The sequence below is a fragment of the Pipistrellus kuhlii genome, unplaced genomic scaffold (assembly GCF_014108245.1).
Source record: "Pipistrellus kuhlii isolate mPipKuh1 unplaced genomic scaffold, mPipKuh1.p scaffold_m20_p_5, whole genome shotgun sequence".
Taxonomy (NCBI): Eukaryota; Metazoa; Chordata; class Mammalia; order Chiroptera; family Vespertilionidae; genus Pipistrellus; species Pipistrellus kuhlii.
Genome location: NW_023425551.1, coordinates 56,194,113 through 56,218,098, shown reverse-complemented (window position 1 = coordinate 56,218,098; position 23,986 = coordinate 56,194,113). Strand labels below are relative to the sequence as shown.

General features: G+C 33.7%; 1 protein-coding gene across 41 annotated transcripts in view; it reads left to right on the top strand.

Moving 5' to 3' along the window:
* Positions 1-23,986, top strand: part of FAM135A (family with sequence similarity 135 member A) — an 88,391-nt gene that overhangs the window by 25,010 nt on the left and 39,395 nt on the right. For 18 of the 41 annotated variants that reach the window (XR_006740092.1, XR_006740095.1, XM_036413269.2 and 15 more), the window contains 9 exons: positions 3,834-3,973; positions 4,083-4,153; positions 4,473-4,646; positions 6,203-6,319; positions 8,900-9,026; positions 10,822-10,975; positions 16,336-16,413; positions 20,043-20,092; positions 22,263-22,418. Coding sequence is in view for 39 of the 41 variants with exons in the window: in XM_045573283.1 (XP_045429239.1) it covers positions 3,834-3,973; positions 4,083-4,153; positions 4,473-4,646; positions 6,203-6,319; positions 8,900-9,026; positions 10,822-10,975; positions 16,336-16,413; positions 20,043-20,092; positions 22,263-22,418 (1,067 nt within the window). In the remaining 2 variants the exon portion in view is untranslated. The remainder of the gene's footprint in view (positions 1-3,833; positions 3,974-4,082; positions 4,154-4,472; positions 4,647-6,202; positions 6,320-8,899; positions 9,027-10,821; positions 10,976-16,335; positions 16,414-20,042; positions 20,093-22,262; positions 22,419-23,986) is intronic. The other 23 variants (XM_036413261.2, XM_036413264.2, XM_036413280.2 and 20 more) reach the window with 12 other exon arrangements.

Sequence of the window (23,986 nt, the reverse complement as noted above, 5' to 3'; positions counted from 1 at the left end):
TGTGAAAAATGCTGCAGTAAACAATGAGAGTACATATATCTATTGAAAACTCTGTTTTTCTTTCCTTTGAGTATATAATGCTGAGTCCTATTATGTATAAAACATAGTGCTTACCCTTAAATTAAAGCAATGAAAAAGATATAAGTGGTTTTTAAGTTCATAGGCAGAGTATCATCTAGTAAATATTAAAAGCAAAGAGGGCTTCAGACTCAAGACAAACTGAGCATCATATATGCTTTGGGTTTTTTGTTTCCAATACTCTTTAGTAATCGCAATATAAAAGCACAAAAAGGAGTAGCAGACAAATATTTCAATAAATTTTTGAAGGACTGAAAACTCAAGTGGGAGCTAAACTACCTTCTGGAACACCTTCCAGGAATTTTAGGCAGGTATAATAGATGAAAGGAGGTGAACGGTGAGCCTGAAAACAGGGATAAAGGTTTGTATTGGGTAAGCTGTGGTATAGATGGGCACTCAGGCCCAAATTCAGAATGTCAGGAAGATTATTATTTATCTTAGGACAGAAACCTCAGGGCTTTTCTGGTGTATGGATTTGTGCACTGGTGGGGTGCCTTGGCCTTGCCTTTGGGAATCAGGCTGAAACCAATTCTCCTACATCCCCAGAGGGGTCCCGGATTGCGAGAGGGCACAGCCCAGCCAAGGGACCCCACCGGTGCATTATCAGGCCAAGAGAGACCGCAGAAGGGCTCCAAGGTGTGACTGGCCCATCTCGTCTAGTCCCAATCAGCCAGACCCCAGAGCAAGCTAACCTACCTGTCGGCATACATCATAGCAACTGGTCAAGTGTCAAATGAATGATTTGACACTTAGCATATTGGGATTTTATTTTATAGGATATTGCCCTGGGGTATTAACACTCCAGAGTAAAACATTCATTCCTTTTGTTTTGTGGCTAATACAAAACAAAAACATAACATGAAATCTGCGCTTTTAACAAATGTTTAAGGGTACAGTACAGTGTTGTTAACTACATGCACATTGTTATACAGAAGGTCACTAGAATTTTTTCATATCGTGTGACTGAAACTATATCATACAAAGCAATTTTTCATTTCCCCCTCTTCTCAGCCCCTAGCAACCATCATTCTACTTTCTGTTTTAGTCGGTTTGACTATTTTAGATAAACTCAGTACAAGTAGAATCATTGTCTGGCCTATTTCATGTAGTTTCAGTCCTCATAGTTCATTCATGTTGTATGACTATTTCTTTCTTTTTTAAGACTGAAAATATTCCATCCTATACCTCATTTTCTTTATTTATCCATTAATGGACATTTAGGTTGTTTCTACCTCTTTGCTACTGTGAAATTGCTATAATGAACATTGGAATGCATACATGTCTTTGAGATCCTATTTTCCAGAAGTGGGATTGCTGGATTAATGATAGTCCTATTTTTAGTTTTTTGAAGAACCTCCATATTGTTTTCAATAGCAAGTACACCATTTTACATTCTCATCAATAGTGTACACGGGTTCCATTTTTTTCCACTAGTGCTGACCATGTTCATATTATATGAAGTAAGAAATATGAGACATGAGCTTTGCCTTCAATAAATTTCAGTTCCTTCTTGAAATGTAGTGCTCTTTCTTTCCATCTTTATTTAACTAATACTTTATCATGGTATTTCAATTCAAATGCTATATTGTCAACAAAAGCTTTCCTGACTCCACAGACCAGGCTCATTCTCATATTATAAGATCCTATAGCTGCTCTTCTTTGGAACACTCAGTGCAGATGTAATTTACAGAATTATATGAAGCCATTTATGTATTTTTTATGTGCCCTCCCATTCTTTTAGCACTTTCTTATTTTCTGGTATAAAAAGATGGACCAGGCTTTTCTCATCCGATTGGTGCCACAGCTCTGGATTCAGCCATTTCTCTAAAAGCCTTGATTCCTTTTTAGATAATAGTATCTAAAAATCAGTATTTGGGGCTGTCCTGATCCTAGGCCCTTTAAGTGGACACAGCTAGTGAGTGCATTTTGTACACATGTGTATATTTAAACATCCTTAATACATTTTCTGATTTAATCAGTCCCTTATATGTGCCAGTTCTTGTCACTATTCCCTTTCCATCATGGGCTACTTGGGCTTCAACACCTCATATCAGCTGACTCCTCTATGTGGACACCCTTCTTACCTTACTTGGGCTCAATCAGAGTGTGTCAGACTGTCCACACTTACCCTTTCCCCATATGAAAGTTTTGTCTTCTCTTTTGGACTCCTATACCCTATACCAGATGCCTATCTACAAGGACACCTTCCTTACCTAATTTGAACTCCAGCTCTCCAACTTTAGGTACCCTCCCATACAGTTCCCCTCCTCAGCTTGCGTGGCTACCAATACCTCACTTTTCAGTCACCCCTTCACCTAGATTTCCCTCTTCACCCTGCTCAGGTTCTGATACTTAACTACAGCTGCTCTTCTCACCAGGCACAGGCTCAGACATCAGACTACCGCCCAATATGAATAGACCACCCTCCTATATTCCAGTTGGACCCTGATATCCCACACTGGGCTTGCTAACCCAAAGAGATGTCCACCTTGCTTTATCTCTGGCTTAAACATCTCCAGTTTCTTTGATGGATCCTCATATCATGTTATATCTTAGGATAGAGAAATAAGACAGCAGGTGGCCTGTTGGAGTGACTTGATAACAACAACTCAGAGGGCAGAAAATACTTGATAGGCTAAGGACATGGTCTTTGAAATTACTCTCACTTCTGAACAGCTGGCTATAAAGTTTGGTTCCTGTATTACCCCTGCCAGTTTGACAATTCACTAGAATAAGTCATATAACTCAGGAAAGCATTCTACTTGTCTTACAGTTTTATTATATAGCAAAAGGATAAAATTAGAATCTAAAGAAGAAATGCATAAGGCAAGATCTGGGAGAATCCTAGATTTGTGAGGCTTCTGTTATTCTCTCCTCATGGAGTCAGGATGCATTACCCTCCCAGAATATTGATATGTTACAAAATATAGAATATTGCCAACCAGGGAAGCTCACCCAAACTTTAATGTCCAACGTTTTTATTTGTGATTTATTATATAGGCATGGTTGATTGAATTATCATCTCAAGCCCCTTTTCCTTCCCTGGAGGTTGGATTTACATCATGTGGTTCAAAGTCCCAGCTCTAATCATGTGGTTGGTCTTACTTGTGGGGCCAATTCCCATCCTGAATCTCCTTAGCATAAATTATCTAGGGGCCCACCTTGAATCACCTCATTAACATAAACTCTCAGAGCCCACTATGAATAACAGAGACACTTCTATCACTGAGAAATTCCAAGGATTCAGAGATCACCTTCCAGAAGTCAGGGACAATGACCAGCCAGATTCCTTTTTGTCATTCTTTTGTTTTATTTATTTTTTAAGTATATTTTTATTGTTGGTAGTATTAGAGATACCTAGTATCTCTTTATTCCAGGGTTTAGAGGTTACTTCCTAGCAACCAGGACAAAAGCAAACCAAATTCTTTATTATGCAAGCTATGAAAAACTAACTTGCTTTCTTTTGTGGTATACATATCTATTTTTTACTTTTAAAATATCTACTTTGTGATTTCCATATTACCTTCTTGGATTAAGATAATTGTACAACTTAATAATGATTATAATGTGCTTACCTCTCATTTTTTAATCATAGAAATGAATAAATTATCAGAAATGTTTTAATATTGCTAAATAAAATGATATTGGCATTGGAGTGATATAATCAAGTTTACAGTGTTTTAAGGTAAAAGTTTTAATTTACTTGTAATATATTTTGTCCTTTACCTGTCACTTATGTATCTTATTTGTTTTAGGTACGTCTTTAGCCTTTCCAGCTTCAGTTCATGATTCTCTGATTTGCAGTAAAACATTTCAAATTCTATATAAAAATGAGGAGGTTGCTTTAAATGATGTTATGATCTTCAAAGTTAAAATGTTGTTGGATGAAAAAAAGGTAAATATCTCTTTATATATATTTAGATAACTTTTTTGTAAAGCCTCAAGGCATATTTATAATTTCTATAAATATTTTAAAAGTACTTTGTATTATAATTTTTCTTCAGATTGAAGAAACTCTTGAGGAAATGGGTTTTCTGTTATCCTTGGATTTGCACTTTACAGATGGAGATTATTCGTAAGTAGGCAAAGAAAACAATTAAAAATCCATAGTTAATCGTAACTATTACCTGTTAATATTAGATTCCTCATTTACTTTTTAGAATTCAACATTTCCCCAGTGGTTAAGCATACTCCTTTATGCCATGAGCTTCAGGTAGTGAAATCAAACAAGATTTTATATCGCTGTCTATATGTAAACATGCTTTAAAATTTATTTACATTATCAGTTTTTAAAAAATAAGTAACTAAATGTTTGAATAGTTTAAACAGCTTTACAGAATATTAGCCTTTAGGAAATATTCTATACTTATTTGCACATATGTTGCTTTTTCTAGGGCAGATGATCTGAATGCCTTGCAACTAATAAGTAGCCGAACATTGAAGCTGCACTTTAACATCCATAGAGGTCTTCATCATCATGTTAATGTTATGTTTGATTATTTCCACCTTTCTGTTGTGACTGTTACAGTCCATGCATCTTTGGTTGCACTACACCAGCCACTAATAAGGTAAAGTTAACCCAATACCTGGTCTTTATTAATGTAATATCTTTTATAGTGAAAACAGATACTTTGATAAAGATAACTGAAGAACTAAGGAATTTCTAATTCATAGTTATTTAATAAATACTTTCATTTTATACTAAAATATTCAATTAATAAAATTGAAGAATATGGGAACATTTGAATAATAACTTTATTGTAACAGAAATATGCAGCAATCATTGTCAGATAAACTGACCAAGAAAAATAATGCAGTCTGGAAATAACCGTATATTATTGTTTAGTCTGAATTTATGTTTTCATGCAGTGCTACACTGTAATTATTCAACCTCTGGAAAAGTATATTAATTTTTTCTTAGATTTTTGTTTGTCTCTTGTCTGGGTGGACTAATTTTATCTTCTTAAATCTATACAATATAATTCTTGTCTTCTAACTCAATCAATTTTAATACATCTTGACTAAATCTTTTAAAATTATGTATATCACTTTAGCTTAAAAGTGCATAAAATTCTGATTATAATAAATGCATTGAAGAAGTTATTTTGTTCTGCCCACTACATTTTCTTTTGTTAATGTAAGAATACAATTCAAGCTCTCATTTTTATAATAAAACATTTTCCTTATGGTATGGGAAATTCATGGACACTTCAAATCAGTAATATATGAAAAGACTCCAAATTCATTGGATTTTTTTAATTGTCTATTTTATAATTTCTGACACAAATCTGATTCCAACAACTGATATTAGGGATAATGCTTAAAGGTTATGATATTAGACTAATTTGTGGGGAACATTGAGTAGGTAATTTTGTAGAATTATCCTCCGAATTTGCAGAATACCTCCATAATTTAACATATTGCCCATAAGTAAGAGCCTCCTGTGGCATATCTTTATTGTTTTAAAAACTTAAGTGAGAACCTCTTCCATAGTATTTTCCCATAAACTCTTTGAGAGCAGAGGGCCAGGAAGAGATCTGTTTGATGACTTGCTTTGCCTTCCTTATTCTCTTGTAAGATCTAGTTCTCTAATGAGTAACTAATCTTTGGCCATCTTTATCTTACCTCTTAGGCACTTTGAGTGTTTTTTCTCGATTGCTTGTAACTTCTGTAAATAGAACCATGTACTATTATATATTATTTTATCATAAACTTCTTCAAAATTTTTTAGATTTTGATTGAATTAATATGTAATATGATAACTGAATGAAACTTTCTAACAAGAAAGTGGTTTTTGAAATATAACTTTGAAATAAGTAGTATGTAATGCTACTTTTATATGAATTGCATATTAGTTTATAATGATGAAAGTTTGTTTATGAAATACATTTCTGTAGTTTTATGAAGCTCTTATTTTTGTATTTTCAATAAGAATCCCTAACTAAACTAAATCTACCATTCTTTTTTCTTTATAGCACTGACTTGGTTTTTCTTCTGAAAAATACATAGTTTATAGAGATTAGCTCAGGTTATTAATGTTGCTTTCTAAGGCCTTGAATACATATAGTAGCAATATTCATACTAATCCTAGTGAGTTAAATGTGTACTTCCTCTTGTAATGCAGCAGTTTTTGCCACAGACTAGTAGGAGAAAGGGACACCTCATCTCCTAAAGACTGTTTGCTGGAAGAAGACATTTTTGGCTCAGAATCAGAAGCCAAGAGGATTAAGTGTTGGCTCTGGTTAGTGATTGGGAAAGAAAATTAGGGGCCTGCAACATCTGAGGCTCTGTTCTTTACCTAGCTGCCATGGGCCTTGATTTCCCTCTCTTGCTGCTAGAATTTTGCCCTGAAAGAAGCAACATCTTTCCCTGCCTTTCTTTGCCTGTATATGAGGCTGGAGAAGGGAAGTAAGGAGAGGGTAAGGGACAGCTTTTTGCTGGTGGTGTGCTGGTAGAGGGGTCATGTTAAGGGTAATATTCCTCATTATGCTTCGTCAAGTTTTTCCTGAAGTTTTATTATAGGTGAATTTTTTATCTTGAAACAAAATGAAAAAATTTTAATTTATAATATCCTTTTCATTAAACAATTTATATGATCAACCCAACTATAGCCATTAAATCAGTTATGTAAAATTAAGTGGGGTTAGGATTTCTTTGTTTGCTTGTTTTTTATGTAACCTGTTTGTTATATATGAACTGGAGGCCTGATGCACGAAATTTGTGCAAGAGGAGGCCTTTCATCCTCCCAGCTGCCAGTACCGGCTTCCCTCAGGCACCTGGGACCCGGCTTCCCTTTCAGCCCTGGCTTCCCCCATTCCAATTAGCATATTATGCTTTTATTATTATAGATTCTTTATGTACAACTTTTATAACTCAATTCTCAAAAATGCATCTTAGCAAGTGGAATTTACCATTGACTTGCTCCCTTCTTTACTGGGGATTTTGATTTTGCAGATGAAGGCTATTCTCAGCTTATGGCAAAACTGATTTACTTTCTTGTCTTTTCCCTTTTCTCACATTGCCAAATATCGGGTCTAGTAATAATTAATGTCGTTTTTAAACATTCGTTTAAAATCTTGCTTGGCATTGACTTGTATTGACATAACCTTCAAACACGTGGTATCTACAGAACGTGTGAAGTGCAATTAACAAGTTTTGCTTGAAAAAGTTTGTGTTTGGTTTGGTTTTTGTTGCCAAACTAGGGCTAAGAAGATGGAGGATGAAGAGCATATTCGGCACTGCATGCTTTACGAGTTCCAATTAGGAAGAAAAGCAAGTGAGGCTGCAAAAAACATCTGTAGTGCTCTTGGTCAAGATGCAGTTAGCGCCAGAAAATGCCAGTGTTGGTTTGAGAAATTTCGCGAGGGAAATTTTTCGTTAGATGACAAGAGTGGTCGAGGCCGTGTGTCCAATTTTGATCAAGAAGCTCTTCAAGCTCTTTTGGTGCAAAATCCTCAAATTACCCAACAAGAGCTTGCGACAACTTTAAATTGTTCACAAAAAACAATTTCCAATCAATTGCGTGCACTTGGCAAAGTCCAAAAGTTTGGAAAATGGGTTCCTCATGAGTTGACCGACAACAACCGTAATCAAAGAGTCACAATTTGCAGTACGCTCCTCTCTCGTCAAAACCGTTTGCCGTTTTTAGAGCAAATTGTTACCGGAGATGAAAAATGGGTGCTGCATGTTAATTTGAAAAGGCGGCCTCAATGGTTGGACAAAAATGAGGCTCCGCAGCCCACGCCAAAACCTGACTTGCATGCGAAAAAAGTGATGTTCTGTGTTTGGTGGAATTTTAAAGGAATTCTTCATTATGAACTTTTACCATCTAACCAAACCATTACAAGTGCAGTGTATAGTGCCCAATTGGAAAGGTTAGCCCAAGCTTTAAGAGAAAAAGAACATGCGCTGATTAATCGGAAGGGCGTATTAGGTCTAGTAATAATTAATGTCGTTTTCTAATACTTTTTTAAATCGAATTTATTTAAACAATACAACAAAATTTAATCAACAATATAGTTGCCGTTGTTTTCTACTACTTGTGCCCAACGCTCAGGAAGCATTTTAATTCCTCTGTTGTAAAATTCTTGTGATTTTGATGCAAAAAATTCGGTCAATGCATTTTTGAGGCATTCTTCATTATTCAATTTTTTTCCAAGAAGAAAGTTTTGCAAAGAACGAAACAAATGGTAATCGGAAGGGGCAATATCAGGAGAATATGCAGGTTGAGGGAGAACTTCCCATTCCAACTGGCGCAGTTTTTCAGCAGTGATTCTTGCAGTATGCGGTCGTGCATTATCGTGGTGAAGAATTATTATAGTTCATAGCCTTTTAGTGAAGAGAAAGAAAATACCCTTTTTCGAGAAATAGAGGCACAAATAAATTTAGTAATTTCCCTACATTTAATGTGGGAGCTCTCAACTTCTCTATGTAGTATCCATATTTGATTACGTAAGTGTTAACTTTATAAAGTTGGTAACCAGTTCTGACAGATCGTTATTTCCAAATTAAAGCTTGACCCTCATTTGTCATTTAACTGCTCTGGATCCCGCTGTTTTATCTTCGGGATCCTTTGAGGCTCCCTGAAGCCCAGTTATAAAAAAAAATAATCTCAAGCATCTAATCTTAGTTTTAAAAAATATATGTTCATTGTATCTTTTCATAATAATTTTAATTACTAAAGGAAAAATTACTTTGGAATACTTTAGAAATCATAAACTTGCAAAACCCTTGCTTTTTATTCTATTCCTATAAGACTTTTTAAATATTTAAATTATTATTTAAGTAGACTATTGTGATCATAATGTACTTATTCCTCCAGCTTTCCTCGCCCTGTGAAGACTACTTGGTTAAATAGAAATGCACCAGCACAAAACAGAGATTCTGTGATTCCAACTCTTGAAAGTGTGGTCTTCGGTATTAACTACACAAAACAGCTATCACCAGATGTAAGAACTAATATGTTTATAGATCCTTCCTTCTTATTTCAAATGAGATGTTTCTTTAATGTTTTATCTGTGAATGTGATATTTCTTTTATATTAATATTTTGAGCTCAACAACTTATAGACCTAATTACCCTGTTTCCCCAAAAATAAGGCAGTGTCTTATATTAATTTTTTCTCCCAAAGTTGCACTAGGTCTTATTTTCAGGGGATGTCTTATCTTTCCATGCACTAGGTCTTATTTTTGGAGGATGTCTTATTTTTGGGGAAACACAGTAAATATGATTCTAACAAATTGGTTGGTTCCAGTTGTTTATTTTGAAATTTTAACTGGATACTTAAAGATTTTACCAAATTTAATAGATAGAGATCTTTGCCTTTTTAAACTTCTAACTGACACCTCTTGCTCTCTTAACAGACCTGCTAGAATCATTCCAAAAGTGCCTGTAAAGAACATTTGGCAAAGTTAGGCACAACTTGTAGTAGTACAAGTATAGCCATTACTCCTCTGAAAGGAAAAGGCTAAGTGTCCATCTGACCAGTAGCTATGATGCGCACTGACCACCTGGGGGCAGATGCTCAATGCAAGAGCTGCCATGACATGCACTGGCCATTTAAAAATAAACAGCACCGCGGACCTGGCACCAACAAACTAACACTTGGCTTCCCCCAGGAGGCCCTGCCACCACCCTGGAGCAATACCCCATCAAATCACAGCCAGTGCTGCTAAGACCCCATGGCGCAAAATGCAGCCCACAGCCCAGCCAGAAAAGGTTGCTGTGGGCTCCATGTAATGACATCACATAGCAACGCCCGGCTTCCTCTCCTTAGCAACTAGTCTCCTTTGAGTTTCTTTAGCCCAGGAACACGACTTTAATCAAATGTTTATGTGCCTCATTTCATTTGATCCTCACAGAACTCCTGAAGTAGGTAGATAGAAGACTCAGTAGGATCCTATTTTCTTTTTATTAGCTGGAAAACAGATTTAGAAAGTTTAGAAACTTGACCCAACTGAAAACCTTGAAAATGACTTCAGGTTTTCTCACTGTGCAGAATACAGTCAAACACTGCTACAGTTAAATATTTTACCCTTTGTTCTCCCTGAGTGATCTATAATAATAATCTGCTTCGTGTTGGTATTTACTGCTGTGTTGCTAACAATTACCTGAAAGAGAAGTTGGGGTGCTTCACTGGGCTGGGAAAAGTTTAGCTACAGCAGAAAGCAAGTCTAATTAAGCAAGTTTATTCTATATATATATATATATATATATATATATATATATAAAAGGCTAAGTTCACTCACGCATGCATGATACATATAAAGCTCTCCCTGGTGCCAATCGCACGCATATGTATCAATCTGTCATTGTCAATCGTGAATTTGGTTGATACTTCTATTATAGGGAAAGGACAAATAGCAATATTAAAATATTTCTTCTAATTAATTTTCTTTCATTGTGCACAAATCTGTGCACCAGGACACTACTTATACTATAAAAGTAGAGTATCTGTCCCTCAGTCCAAATGTAATTTGAACCTCAAAGTTTTTTGTTTTTTTTTAAAACCCTCATAATCTGCTTGTTTTAAAAATCTGTCACTGAAATTGCTAGTTGCATTTCATGTTTAAATTGCTTGTAGTAAGAGCAACTCCTTAAAATATTGCCATATTTCTTATGTTTTAGGAAAGCTGTAATTAGTAAATGCTTAAGTTTTTCATTTCTTTTCTCTGAAATTTCAAGTGTAACATTTTTATATTTTGGTTACTAACACTCTATATCCCAAATCTATTCTTTATTTAGGGTTGCAGCTTTATTATTGCAGACTCCTTCCTACATCATGCTTATAATTTTCATTATACACTTTGTGCCACTTTGCTGCTAGCCTTCAAGGGATTGCACAGCTACTTCATCACGGTAACAGAAGAGATACCCTCTTGTCAGAAACTAGAACTAGGTATGTTAAAGTAGTCAGACCTATCTTATAGTCAAGTAATTTTCTTCATTCTCCTATTACTAGTTATCAGCTTTGACATAGTTTTTCTATACTAAAACTGTAATGTTAAGTGCTTCACTTTTCCTTCTCTCAGTTCCATCTTTTTCCACATTTGGTAATTACTTTCTGCAATTTATGATATTGAGAACTAACTTCTTGATGCTAAGTTTGAAATGAGTCTTTTGATAGTATATGAACATATGCTTTTATTAAAAAATATACTTCAACTATAATCAGAAAGTATACTGGAAAGCAAATATAAATATAGAATCATGGGAACATAAATTAAACTCACATTTCCAAATATTTAAGAATTGAAGAAGAGTATAGGTATTTGGGACATTTTTATATACCGTATTTTTCGGACCATAAGACGCTCCAGACCATAAGACGCACCAGTTTTTAGAGAAGGGAAATGAAGAAAAAAAGATTCTGAAACAAATAGTGTCCTAAAATATTTTATGTGCATTAAAACCCAACATCACAGTCATAAACACATGTAATCAACCCTGTAAAGTAAACAGCAGCATTTAGAACCATTTTAGAGCCAGGCAAGCACACAGAGACCACACAGAGCCGGGCAAGTAAAAAAACTTTTTTTTTAAAGTATATGTGTAGGCTATATTTGGACCATAAGACGCAGGGACTTTTTCCCCCCACTTCTGGGGGGGAAAAAGTGCGTCTTATGGTCCGAAAAATACAGTACATTTGGTTTTAAGTGAACTCAGATCTTATTTATTTCATTTCAAAAAAGAATTAAACTTTAATTTTAATCCAACAATAAAATCTGCATATATGTTACAGTAGATGATTAAAAAAATTATATTGTTTTGCCCAGCTGGTGTGGCCCACTGGTTGAGCATTTACCCGTGAATCAGGAGGTCACATTTCGATTCCCGCTCAGGGCTCATGCCCAGGTTGCAGGCTCAATCCTCAGTAGGGGTGTACAGAAGGCAGCCAATCAATGATTCTCTTTCATCACTGATAGTTCTCTCTCTCTCTTCCCTCTTCCCTTCCTATCTCAATAAAATAAATTTTAAAAAATTGTATTGCCTTAACTTTGTATGTCCTTTATAGTTTGCAAAATCCTTGTACATATATAATTTCACAAAAGACAAATTATTGGGATTAGCAGAAATAAGTTTTTACTTAGACTTTCAATGATAGTTTTTTAATAAGCTTTTATTTTAAAGTATCAAGTTATAGCTCATAAAAGCACATTTTAGTGATCTCTTCAAAATAAATTATTATTTTTTTAAATATATTTTATTGATTTCTTACAGAGAGGAAGGGAAAGAGATAGTGAGCTAGAAACGTCGATGAGAGAGAAACATCGACCAGCTGCCTCTTGCACACCCCCTACTGGGGATGTGCCCACAACTGATGTACATTCCCCTGACTGGAATCGAACCTGGAACCTTTCAGTCCGCAGACCGATGCTCTACCACTGAGCCAAACCGGTTTCAGCCTGAATAAATTATTTTTAATATATATATTATATTATTGATTTCAGAGAGGAAGAGAGAGAAAGAGATAGAAACATCAATGACAAGAGAGAATCATTGATCGGGTACCTCCTGCACGCCCCCTATTGAGGATCCAGGCCACAACCCGGGCATGTGCCCTTGGCCAGAATTGAACCTGGGAACCGAGTAAATTATTTTTATTTTACATTTGAATAAATCAGAAGTTACATTTTAAATCTTAAATTTTTTCAGGGTTCTTTGTTTATTTCTTTTGTTACTCAAGAATCTCAGTCTTTTTATAATATTGATGCATTTAAAAATAGTTACTGTTATTGAAAATAGTTCTTGGGTTTGAGACTAATTAGCCTATTTTTATAATTGCCTATTTGGGAATGCAAAAGAACTATAAGAAAGTATAATAATTTGTACCTTACTTAAATTCAGCTGTCAGAAAATGCTGGATATTGTGCCATTCCCTATCATCAACTACTCCAGAGGGTTTGATTAATTCCATTAGTTCAGTTCAAACTTTTTTAACTTACCAAGAAGCAGGTATCAATTGTCTATTTAGGATATTTGATGCAAAAATCCCAATGTATACATGAAACACAACCAATAGGAATGTGTGTTTGTTCTTTTTTGCTCATGTGTTCTTTCTAAAGATAAAAATGGAAGTGTGAAAGCCTTTAGATTACTATCCTCTGAAATTTTCTTTTTCCTTACTATTATTTCCTATACTTTGAATCTTTCTATTTCCCTTAGGAAAATCCTGTAAGAGACTTAAAAAATCCTGCTTAAAATACAATTTTTTTAAAATGAAAGGATTGTTTGTAGGATTGATGAATTTAGGCTATCACTTTTCCTCAATTGATGGAAAAATTATGATGCATATATTTTTTAACTTAGTTCTTTGGAACTCAGACATATTTTCTTAGGAGAATCCTATCTAATAAAAAAGAGGGGGACAAAGAATAATATGCAAATTGACCATCACCCCAACATACAAGGTGGCTGTCCCCATGTGGACAGAAGATGGCCAGCAGGGGCAGGCAATAGGGAGGGACCAGGCCTGCAAGGGAGGGTAGTTGGAGGTGATTAGGCAAGTAGGGGAGGGCAGTTGGGAGGCACCAGGCCTGCAAGGGAGGGAAGCTGGGGGTGATCAAGCCTGCAGGGAGGGAAGTTAGGGGTGATCAGGCTGGCAGAGGAATGGTTAGGGGGTGATCAGGCTGGCAGGCAGAAGCGGTTAGGGGCAATCAGGAAGGCAGGCAGGCGAGCATTTAGGAGCCAGCAGTTCTGGACTGTGAGAGGGATGTACAGCTGCCCATTTATGCCTGATTCTATCATGATTGGGCCTAAATGGGCAGTCGGGCATCCCTCGAGGGGTCCCAGATTGGAGAGGGTGCAGGCTGGGCTGAGGGACACACAACCCCCCCTCCCCCGGCACAAATTTCGTGCACCAGGCCTCTAGTTATACAATAAATTTTGGTTAATTTAGATTTAATGACCAGACCACAAAATTATTAAACCACAGTATTAATGAAAGACAGTACCACATACCTGAAAAGTAATGTTATAAAAAGTAGTGGTGTGAAACTTAGAAGCCGTGTGTAATGCTACTTATACAAAAAAATTTGTTAATAGTTTTGATGTAGAATTTATGGAGGCCTTATCTTGTAGTGCTAAAGAGTACATGTTTGGAGCCATTTCTGTTACTTACTAGCAAAGCGAATTTCATTCTAAAGGAGTAGGGGAAATTAAAGGGAACCAAATATGGTGCATGAGTCTGGCAGGAAAGATGAAGACATCCAAAAGACAGAGGGTATAAAGCAGCTCTAGGAATAAGATTTCTTAATGGTATAATTTCCTTGGGCTTTTTATGAGTACCTAATGTGTCAGATGCTGAGGAAAGAATAGGGTCTCTGTCTTTAAAGAGCTTTGACTTCTCCCCTTCCCTTAATAAGTAATCAGTTCAGTATAGGGATGAATGAGAGAAGCTCTCCCGCAAGACGGGGCTTCTTGTGGTTTTAATGTAGAGTTACATACGAGATGGGCCTATATATGCCTGTATAAGGAAGAAGTCTATGAGCATTTAATTTTCAAATAGATTATTATTTGTGAATGAAATAACACATGAACTACATTTTAACTTAAAATCTTCCTCTAAAAGAAAGTGATGTTTAAAGAAATCAGGCGTCTCTTTTCAAAGGCAAAGATTTATTTCAAATATATTAGACAATATTAGCACTTTTTTGCTAATTTATTACTCTAACTTCAGTGTGATCATTTATTTACAAGGCCTTTAAGTTTCTCTCAGGTAAGAATTGCTTTTTTTACCCTATATGTTGCTTTGGGCTTCTAGATGCAATGTAGAAAATTTCATAATTAAAAGAGCTTTTATATTTACTTAATTTCAACTTTATTTTAAATTATATGCTTAATATTATATCAAAAAATAAAGTTCTACCGAAGCCGGTTTGGCTCAGTGGTAAAGCATCGGTCTGCGGACTGAAGGGTCCCAGGTTCAATTCCGGTCAAGGACATGTACATTGGTTGTGGGCACATCCCTGGTAGGGGGTGTGCAAGAGGCAGCTGGTCGATGTTTCTCTCTCATCGATGTTTCTAGCTCTCTATCTCTCTCTCCCTTCCTCTCTGTAAAAAATCAATAAAATATATTTTAAAATAAATAAATAAATAAAGTTCTAAAGCAAACCCAAACTTTAATTTTAATAAGTAAATAATAGTAATAGAATAAAATTATTACTACCTTATTCATCTATTTACTCAAATATATTTATTGAATGAGTGAATGATTGAATAAATAAAACAGCATAATATAGTTTTTGTTGTTACTTGAAAAGTTTATAGGCATCAATACATAGCTTATAGCAGTTTCCTAGGGATTTTTAAAATCAAGACTCCTCTTCAATAAATATGTATTGGTAATACTTTCTTAAACTTTTCATTACTATTTATATTTTCTATTTATTTTGACTTAGTTTATTATTTTATTCTTGAATGCATCTTCTAGGAGAACCTCTAAAATACTATCAACTATTCCAAATAAACTGCATATTTTTAGCTATTAATATTAATGTTGTTTATTCTACCAAAATTAAATTATAGGCACTAGATAATACATCCTTAAAACACTGTTGTCTGAACATCATCATATTCACCAGTTTTAATAAGTGGACTTAAAGTAATTCTTGATTAAAAGATTTATTTTATTTCCTTCTACTATTTAGCATTTTTCTTGAGTTTTCAAATAAATATATGTAAAAGTCTTTAACTCCACCATGCTTTGAAAATGTATCTAAACTCTGCTTTGCCTTTTAAAATGTGCCTTGAATTTCTTTCTGCTTTTGCCTTTTTATTTTCTCCTAGATGAATGATGTACATTTTTTTGATGGCATATAGTTAAATATTGGTTTGGTGCCAAGAACTCTTACTAAAATGGGAGTCACAAGTTCTGGAATCTAGGCTTTGGCAAGTGTTGGTCTGGGCTCCAATATCCACACTTGTAAAAGTAAGGGTTTGACTTAGCTGATCTCTGAGATCACTGCCATCTCTAAAATTCTGAGTCTAAAAAATTAAAACATGAAAATATCAATTATGAAATGTTGAGTGGCGCTTACATTTAAATAGGAAAGAGAACATAGTAATATAAACTTGAATGTACATCATTTGTAACTCTAATAAGCTAATTAACTAACTTAAAGATTCTGCTTCAGAATTCTAATCTAATTGCATTATCAGATCAATGCTAAATCTATTAATAACAACTTTGGAAATTCTAATAAATTTTGTTGTAAAAGGAGTATAGTAACTAGTGCTGTGTGCAATCCTTATAACTAGCCAAAGCCAACATGCAGGTCCTTTATGAGCGCCTCCTCAGAAGAAAACAGCCACGATCCCAGAAAGACACCTGTCTAGGTATGTTTATAAATAGGTTAAGTAAATAATCCCTTTTAATTAGTACTAAATTTTGCTCTAAATTAGTGTCAAAATTTTATAAATATGTATTTATATAGTGTGTTTCTACCACCGTTACTTAAGAACTTTTAGAATTTGATTTGTAGATAAGCTTTGGTTAATTTCTTAATTTGTACAATAATATTGAAGTTTTTATTTAAAACTAGAAATGATAAATGCAAAGATTTCTTTGGCTCTTTCCATTTTCTTCTAGAATCCCACAAACAGCACGTTTTGGAAACCATATTTATTGCCAGAATTTGTTGATTTAATTATATTGCCTTCAATTTATCTTTAGGTATGACTGATGATAATGAAATATGGTTTAAAAACTGAAGTTAGTTTCATGCATTACAGAAATAAAGAAGAGAAACATCTTTATTATCTGGTTTTGCTTTTTATATCATTTTGCTTTTATTTTTTATTCTAAATTTTAAAAGTTAAGTAGTATCAGTACCATCTATAATAGTATGTTACATGTTGTAAAGGAAATATTTTAATCTCAATTTATTGATATATTTCATTATATATTTTAGTTTGTTATTAACTAGAATTTAATTTACTATCTTTTTTACAAGTATATTGAAAGTTTTTACTTTGAGCTGGATAGACCATCCCAATTACATTTCTAAAAAGTTATGAAAGACTATAGTAATAAAAAATAAAATAAAATCACCATGTTTCCTAGTTTTTAGGATTATAAACAAAAGGAAATTAAGGAGCCAAAATCTTCCTTAACATTTCTCAGATGAAAACTAGCTCAGGATACTTAAGTTGGGTCAGTTTTCACTAAAACTTAAGAGAGAAAATTATTTTCTTATCAGGAAGAAAAAACAAAGTTGAAGGTTTGTTATAATCACTACTTTGGAATACAATTTTATATTCTCACTAGAGGCTCAGTGCATGAACTTGTGCACTAGTGGGGTCCCTCAGCCTGGCCTGAAGGATTGGGCTGAAACCAGCTCTCTGACATCCCTCAAGTAGTCCTGAATTGCAAAGGACACAAGCCAGGCTGAGGGACCCTATCAGTGCATGATCAGGGCCGGGAAGAGACATGGGAGGTTGGCCAGCCAGGGAAGGATCACAAGAGGTCTCCAGGGCCCATCTCGCTCAGTCCTGATTGGCTGGACTCCAGCAGAAGCTAACTTACCAGTTGGAGCATCTGCCTCCTGGTGGTCAGTGCACATCATAGCGATTGGTTGACAGGTCAACTGTCTAAACCCTGGTGGTCAGTGCATGTCATAGCGCACATGTGTCAAACACAGGGCCCGCGGGCCAAATCCGTCCCGCCAGGCCTTGCAATGTGGCCCGCACCGCGCTGTCATCACTGCACTCCGCTGCGTTTCCATCACAATGACAGTTTATGACTGTTCAGTAAACCATTAGGCCCGCGATTTAGGCTGGATTTTATATTTTGGCCCCTTCTCTGATTGAGTTCGACACCCCTATCATAGCGAGTGGTTGAGTAGTCTTAGCATATCATCATCATATTATGCTTTGATTGTTTGAAATGTGTTAGTGTTCTTTCTAGTAATAAAAATATACTTCTCCCCCAATACCTTTAATAAAAATCTTAAAAAAAAAGAATAAGCAGTTGTACTAGAAAACATATATATATATAAAATTCTCATATAAACTTGTAAGCCTGTCAATTTACATTTTAAATAATTTTACAGAATGCTACTTATGTAATAAGGCCTATATAAAGAAGGGCGCAGTTTTTAGGGGTGTGGGAAAAGACTTGATTTAAAACTGAACTGTAATGAATTAAATTATAATTTTTATTAATACTTTTATTAAATAATACTTCTATTAAGATATCTTTGATTCATAAATGCGAACATTATATTGGCATTTTCTGTGCTATGTTACAAATATCTGTTGAATAACAGAATAGATGAATGAATGGATGGATTTAGAAAATAGACTTTACCCTTTGATCTAACAATCCCACTTTAGTTAACCTATATAACAGAAATAAGAGTACTAGTATGTAAAGATATATGTATAAGCATTTTTATTGTTATATTGTTCTTAGTGTTAAAACACTCAAAATAAATGTTCATCATCTGGCAAAGTGGAGTATAGAAGAAATTATGCGGTACTCACACAAAGGAATATTATGCATCCATTTTAGAAAATGTTTTAGGGCTCCAGATTTTCATGGAGTGCTGAGAGAAAGAAAAAGGCAAATTGCTGAAAATGTATAAAATACCCCATTTTTGTAAAACAGCAACTCCAAAACTTAATATATGTATATGTATGTATGTTTGAAAAATATGTTCAAGGTGCTAACCTAGGATTAGCAGGAGGAGCTAAAATAAATTATTTTATGTAAGATAATATATCACATTTATACATTTCTATAAAATTGTGTGTGTGTGTATACATATATATATATATATATATATAATATATATATATATAATGTTAAGAAGAAAAATTAATTGAAGTAGAATTTTAAACTCAGATAACATTCGTAAATGATTTTGAAGTCTTTTGAACTCAAAAGATTTTGAGGTTAAGTTTTGCTTTTAAACATTCTTTAAGATACTGGTTACATTGAAGTAGCTTTCACTAGCCATAATATAAATGTATCAGTTTATGCATTTGGATCCTTTATGTAAAGATTTTAAAAAGTATCAAAACTCAAACTTTAAAAAATTTTTCATTTTTAAAAAATTTCTAGGATATGTAACTACTAAAACTTTTTCTATCACAGGTAAAGATCATGAGTAATGTGAAAACAGTATTGGCATATGAAAGTTATGATTTTAAAACAGGGTCTGCTGCTGATTTCTTTTCAATTTTGGAAAACTTAATAGTAGAAGCTGCTGATTTATTTGACAATGAAATAATTTGTGAAATCTTACCAGATTTCTTTAGTTATCAGTGGGTTGACCAAATTTGTAATCTATTTCTTGGTATATTTTAATAACTAAATATAATTTTATTTATATATTTTGTCAATTACAAAACATATGTGTTCTACTAGTTTTAGTTACCAGTAGAACATCTGTCGTTCACAGCATAGTTTGGTTGTATTAACTGTATAATTGTAAGTGCTTATTTTATCAAATTAAATGTTTATCATTCTTTTCATCAAGTAGTAAACATTCAGTATGCCTTATGAGATAGTAAGTTGATGAGTGAATTCAGGATTTTAAAGAAAGTATTCTTGCCTTTGTGTGAGAAGGATCAATTAAACTCTCTTTAAGCAATAAAAGACACTACTAAGCTTTAGTGAAATTTTTAATATGTGAAATACAATAAAACCTAATTATATGTTTTGTCTTTTCTGTGATGTTACAGTACATGTTATTTTAGGTAAATAGTCAATATTTCCTTGACTGTGTTAGCCTCTTATAGGAACTGAAGCACTCTATTTAATAGAGCATAGAATTTAATGATTATCACATTGCCCACATGATTAATGTATTTATGAATATACATTATGTTGAAATGTAATTCATTGAATATAGTCAAAATATTTCTGCTTTTTAAAAGGTAATTTAATTTATATGATTTCAAAAATAGTTTTCAGGTAAAACATTGAAATACTTTCTCTAATTGCTCTTTAATCCTTTCAGAGGATATGGATGTAGAAGCTCGGCTTACTGAACTATGTGAAGAAGTTAAGGTACTTGGATTTTTAAAATTCATATGATCAAGTCATTTGAGTGGATTGTGCTTTTTATTCTAAAAGTTGTGTCTAAGAAAACTTAGTAATTAATTATCTTTCCTAAAATGCAAAAACAAAATTGTTGATTATAGTAGAAGCACAGTTAAAAGACATTTGACTGGAGCGTGAAGTTAAAATTATCTTTAAAATGTATGTTATTCTGCATATAAGTGAAATAGCAGTCAACTGATCAAAAGTGTGCTTTTTTTTCAATTAGTTTACTCAAAGAACTTCTAGACAAGTTTTTAAAGCATCACTTAAACTAGCATATTTTTATAAAATGATATTCAGAAATGAAAATTTGTTTTATTTCAATAGGTCAAATTTTTGCACAACTTTAAAATGGTACTTTCAACAAATGTTTGATGATGTAGGAAAATGTTCATATTGTGATATTAAGTGAAAATGGCACTAAAAAAATGTTTGTAATCAAGCAAACTCAATGCATGTTTTTACATAGTGTATATTCCATGTAAGATATGATAATCAAGGCTATTTTAAAAAACACAAATGTAAGATCTTATTCCGACATTAATAAGTATAAAATACCTTCTCAAACTTAATACTAATTTTCTTTTTAACATAAAAGTAATTTATTATTAACATTTTAAGACTTGTATAAAGATTTATATAAACCAGAAGAAGTGTAGCTTATTTATACTTTAAGAGTTGCTTTCCCAAAATGAACATACTAAAGTCCTCTCTCAAAACTGTGGTGCCATAATCCCTGAGAAATAAAATTAATAATTACAAGGTATGGAGATATAATTAGTATAATTTGGCACAATTTGAACTTGAGCAACTTTATTTTCACGTCCAGGTATAGTCATCCAGTAGGTAATAGGTCAAAAGAGATGTGATTCAGAGATATAAATTTAGCTGTCCGTGGTATTAAGATGGTACCATGGGAGTGACTTTTCAACTTCAAACTCGATATACTGCTTCTGCCTTCTTTAGGATAGGGAAATGAAATCAGCATCTATCCATATATTTAGAGTAGGTGTTCTAGTATTACTAGTAATTGAATACAAAATTTTTGCAGTAAGAAATTATCTTCCTGAAAACTGACTACCGTCATGGTGAAATAAAGAAAAACCTGTCCTCATAATAAAAATGCTTGTCCAAAAGAGAAGCAGTCATCCTTGGTGATATATATATATATATATATATATATATATATATATATACACACACACACACACACACACACACACACACACACACTTTATACTTTATTCAAAAATCCTTATTTTATCATTCAAGAAAACCAAATGCTTTTTATAAGATTCTGTATAATCTATTGTAGTTCCATAGTATAACCTAGAACTCCTAACTTTAGGTGAATATTTAAATAAATAGAATCTACTTCCATAGTATAACCTAGAACTCTTATCATCAGTTTAGGTGAATATTTAAATAAATGGAATAATTTAATACCACTGTTAGAACACTCATAATAGCATAATTGTTTACCCACCACTTTTTCCTCACTAGACTGTGAGCTTCTCACATTAATCTTTGTATCTGTAGAATGTTAGGCCCTAACATTTAAAATGTGTTCAATAAACAGTAGATGAATATTATAAAGAGAAAAAGTGTTTGACAACTGTGTAAAAGAATTATCATCAGCAAAATGAAATGTAAGAAACATAGGAGTGATGCAAAAGCAGTACTATAGATAGTCCTTTATAAGAAGTTACAGATCTTTTTAAGTTCTTTACATTCGCTTATTGGAGAGAGAGAAAAATTAAGATTTCATCTTTCAAAAATTTTCTAACTTTCAGTATGATTTGTATATTGTATTTAAAATTCCAAGTTTTTAGCATTTGAAGTTGATCATGCTCTATAGAATCCTGATTTATAATTTTGTACTGGATTTGACATTATTGCAGTTATAAGATACCTCAGATATTAAAATATTTGTTAAGTCATTTAAAATTGCTATAGTAATTATCAAATAGAAAAAAAAAACCACAGGTCAGTTTTCTTTCTACACATACACACATATTTCTTTTTAAAACTAAAAATGTGCCTTTGTATTAATATTCTCAATAATGTATTATTTTTAGGTGTGTTATAATAAGTCTCAGAGAGCAGTTAAGGGTTTGTTTGTTTTTTGTCATTTCAGAAAATAGAAAACCCTGATGAACTGGCAGAACATATAAATATGAATCTTGCACAACTTTGTTCACTTCTAATGGCTTTATGGGGACAATTTCTGGAAGTTATAACACTACATGAAGAACTACATCATTTATTAGCACAAGAAAACCATACTTTGAGGGTAAGTTAAAGAAAAGTGTTATTAGAGCATTTTAATAAGTATTAACATTTATCTTCAGAAATTTCTTATGAGTGAAAAGCCTGATTTTTACTTCATATGTTGATAAATCAGAAAAGAGACATTTATTTTGTTAATGTCTCTGATTTCTAAAGGTAATAATAGAAGAAAAAAAAACACAAATATATTCAACAGGGTTTTTATTTATTTTTGGCAAAATTTTTAAATGATATAACTTTTTTAATTGAAGAAAATTGTTGTATAAACTGGTACAGTTTTCTTTTTTTTTTTGTGTGGGGGGGGGGTGTTTCAAGTTTAATCCCCTAAAAGGGTTGCAGGAGGTAGCCAATCAATGATTCTCTCTCATCATTGATATTTTTCTCTCTCTCCTCCCTTGCTCAATTAAAAAAATATATATATTTTAAAAAGACACCAATTTCTTGTTAAAAATTGTAAACTATAAAACTAAAAATATAACTGAAATAAGAACTTACTGTATGGGCTCAATAGCAGAGTAAAAAGGACAGAGGTTAAAACCAGAAAGCTGAATTCTGACCAATAGATTTTACTTAGTCTGCACAGCAGAGAGAAAAAAGACTGAGGGAGAGAAAAAAAAAGAAAAAACAGAGCCTCATGGACTTGTGAGACAAATACTACTATATCCTCAGTAGAAGAGAAAGAATGATGAGCTGAAAAATATTCAAAGAAATAATGACCGAAAACATTCCAAATTTAGCAAGACGTACAGGGTGGGACAAAAGTAGGTTTATAGTTATTCATATGAAAAATAATAAAATTAATCCTATATAATAAAAGCCTAATACTCTAAATGTCCAGTCATCCAGTCTGCCATTCAACCAATCAAAGCATAATATGCTAATGATATGCTAAGGCTGCTCAATCAAAGAGTAATATGCTAATGATATGCTTAACACCAATCAACTGCTTGCTATGACGTGCACTAACTACCAGGGAGTAGACAGTCGACCTGTTGACCAGTCACTATGATGTGCACTGACTACCAGGGGGCAGATGCTCCAACTGGTAGGTTAGCTTGCTGCTGGGTTTCAACCAATTGAGACTTGAGCAAGATGGGCCCGACATGCTCTGAAGCCCTCCCACAGTCCCTCCCTAGCTGGCCAACCTCCCACATTCCTCCCTGGCTCCGATCATGCACTGGTGGGGTCCCTTTGTCTGCCCTTTGCCTTCTTGCAATTTGGGACCCCTTGAGGGATGTCTGAGAGCTGGTTTCAGCCCAATCCTGCAGGCCAGGCCAAGGGACACCACTAGTGCACAAATTCATGCAGTGGGCCTCTAGAAAAAATAGTGCAAGATAAACTTTGTTTTCCATATTCATAATTATAAACCTATTTTTGCCCAATCCTGTATACATATACACATGTACATCACCATTGAGTGATGAATGGTGGCAGCTCAAATAAATGAAGAGAGGATAAATAACCCAATATATAGTTGGGAACACTGTGTTAAAATAAGAAAGTTTGATCTCTCTCTCACACCATCACACTATTAAAAATTAATTCTGGCCAGATTAAAATGGTTAACAAAAA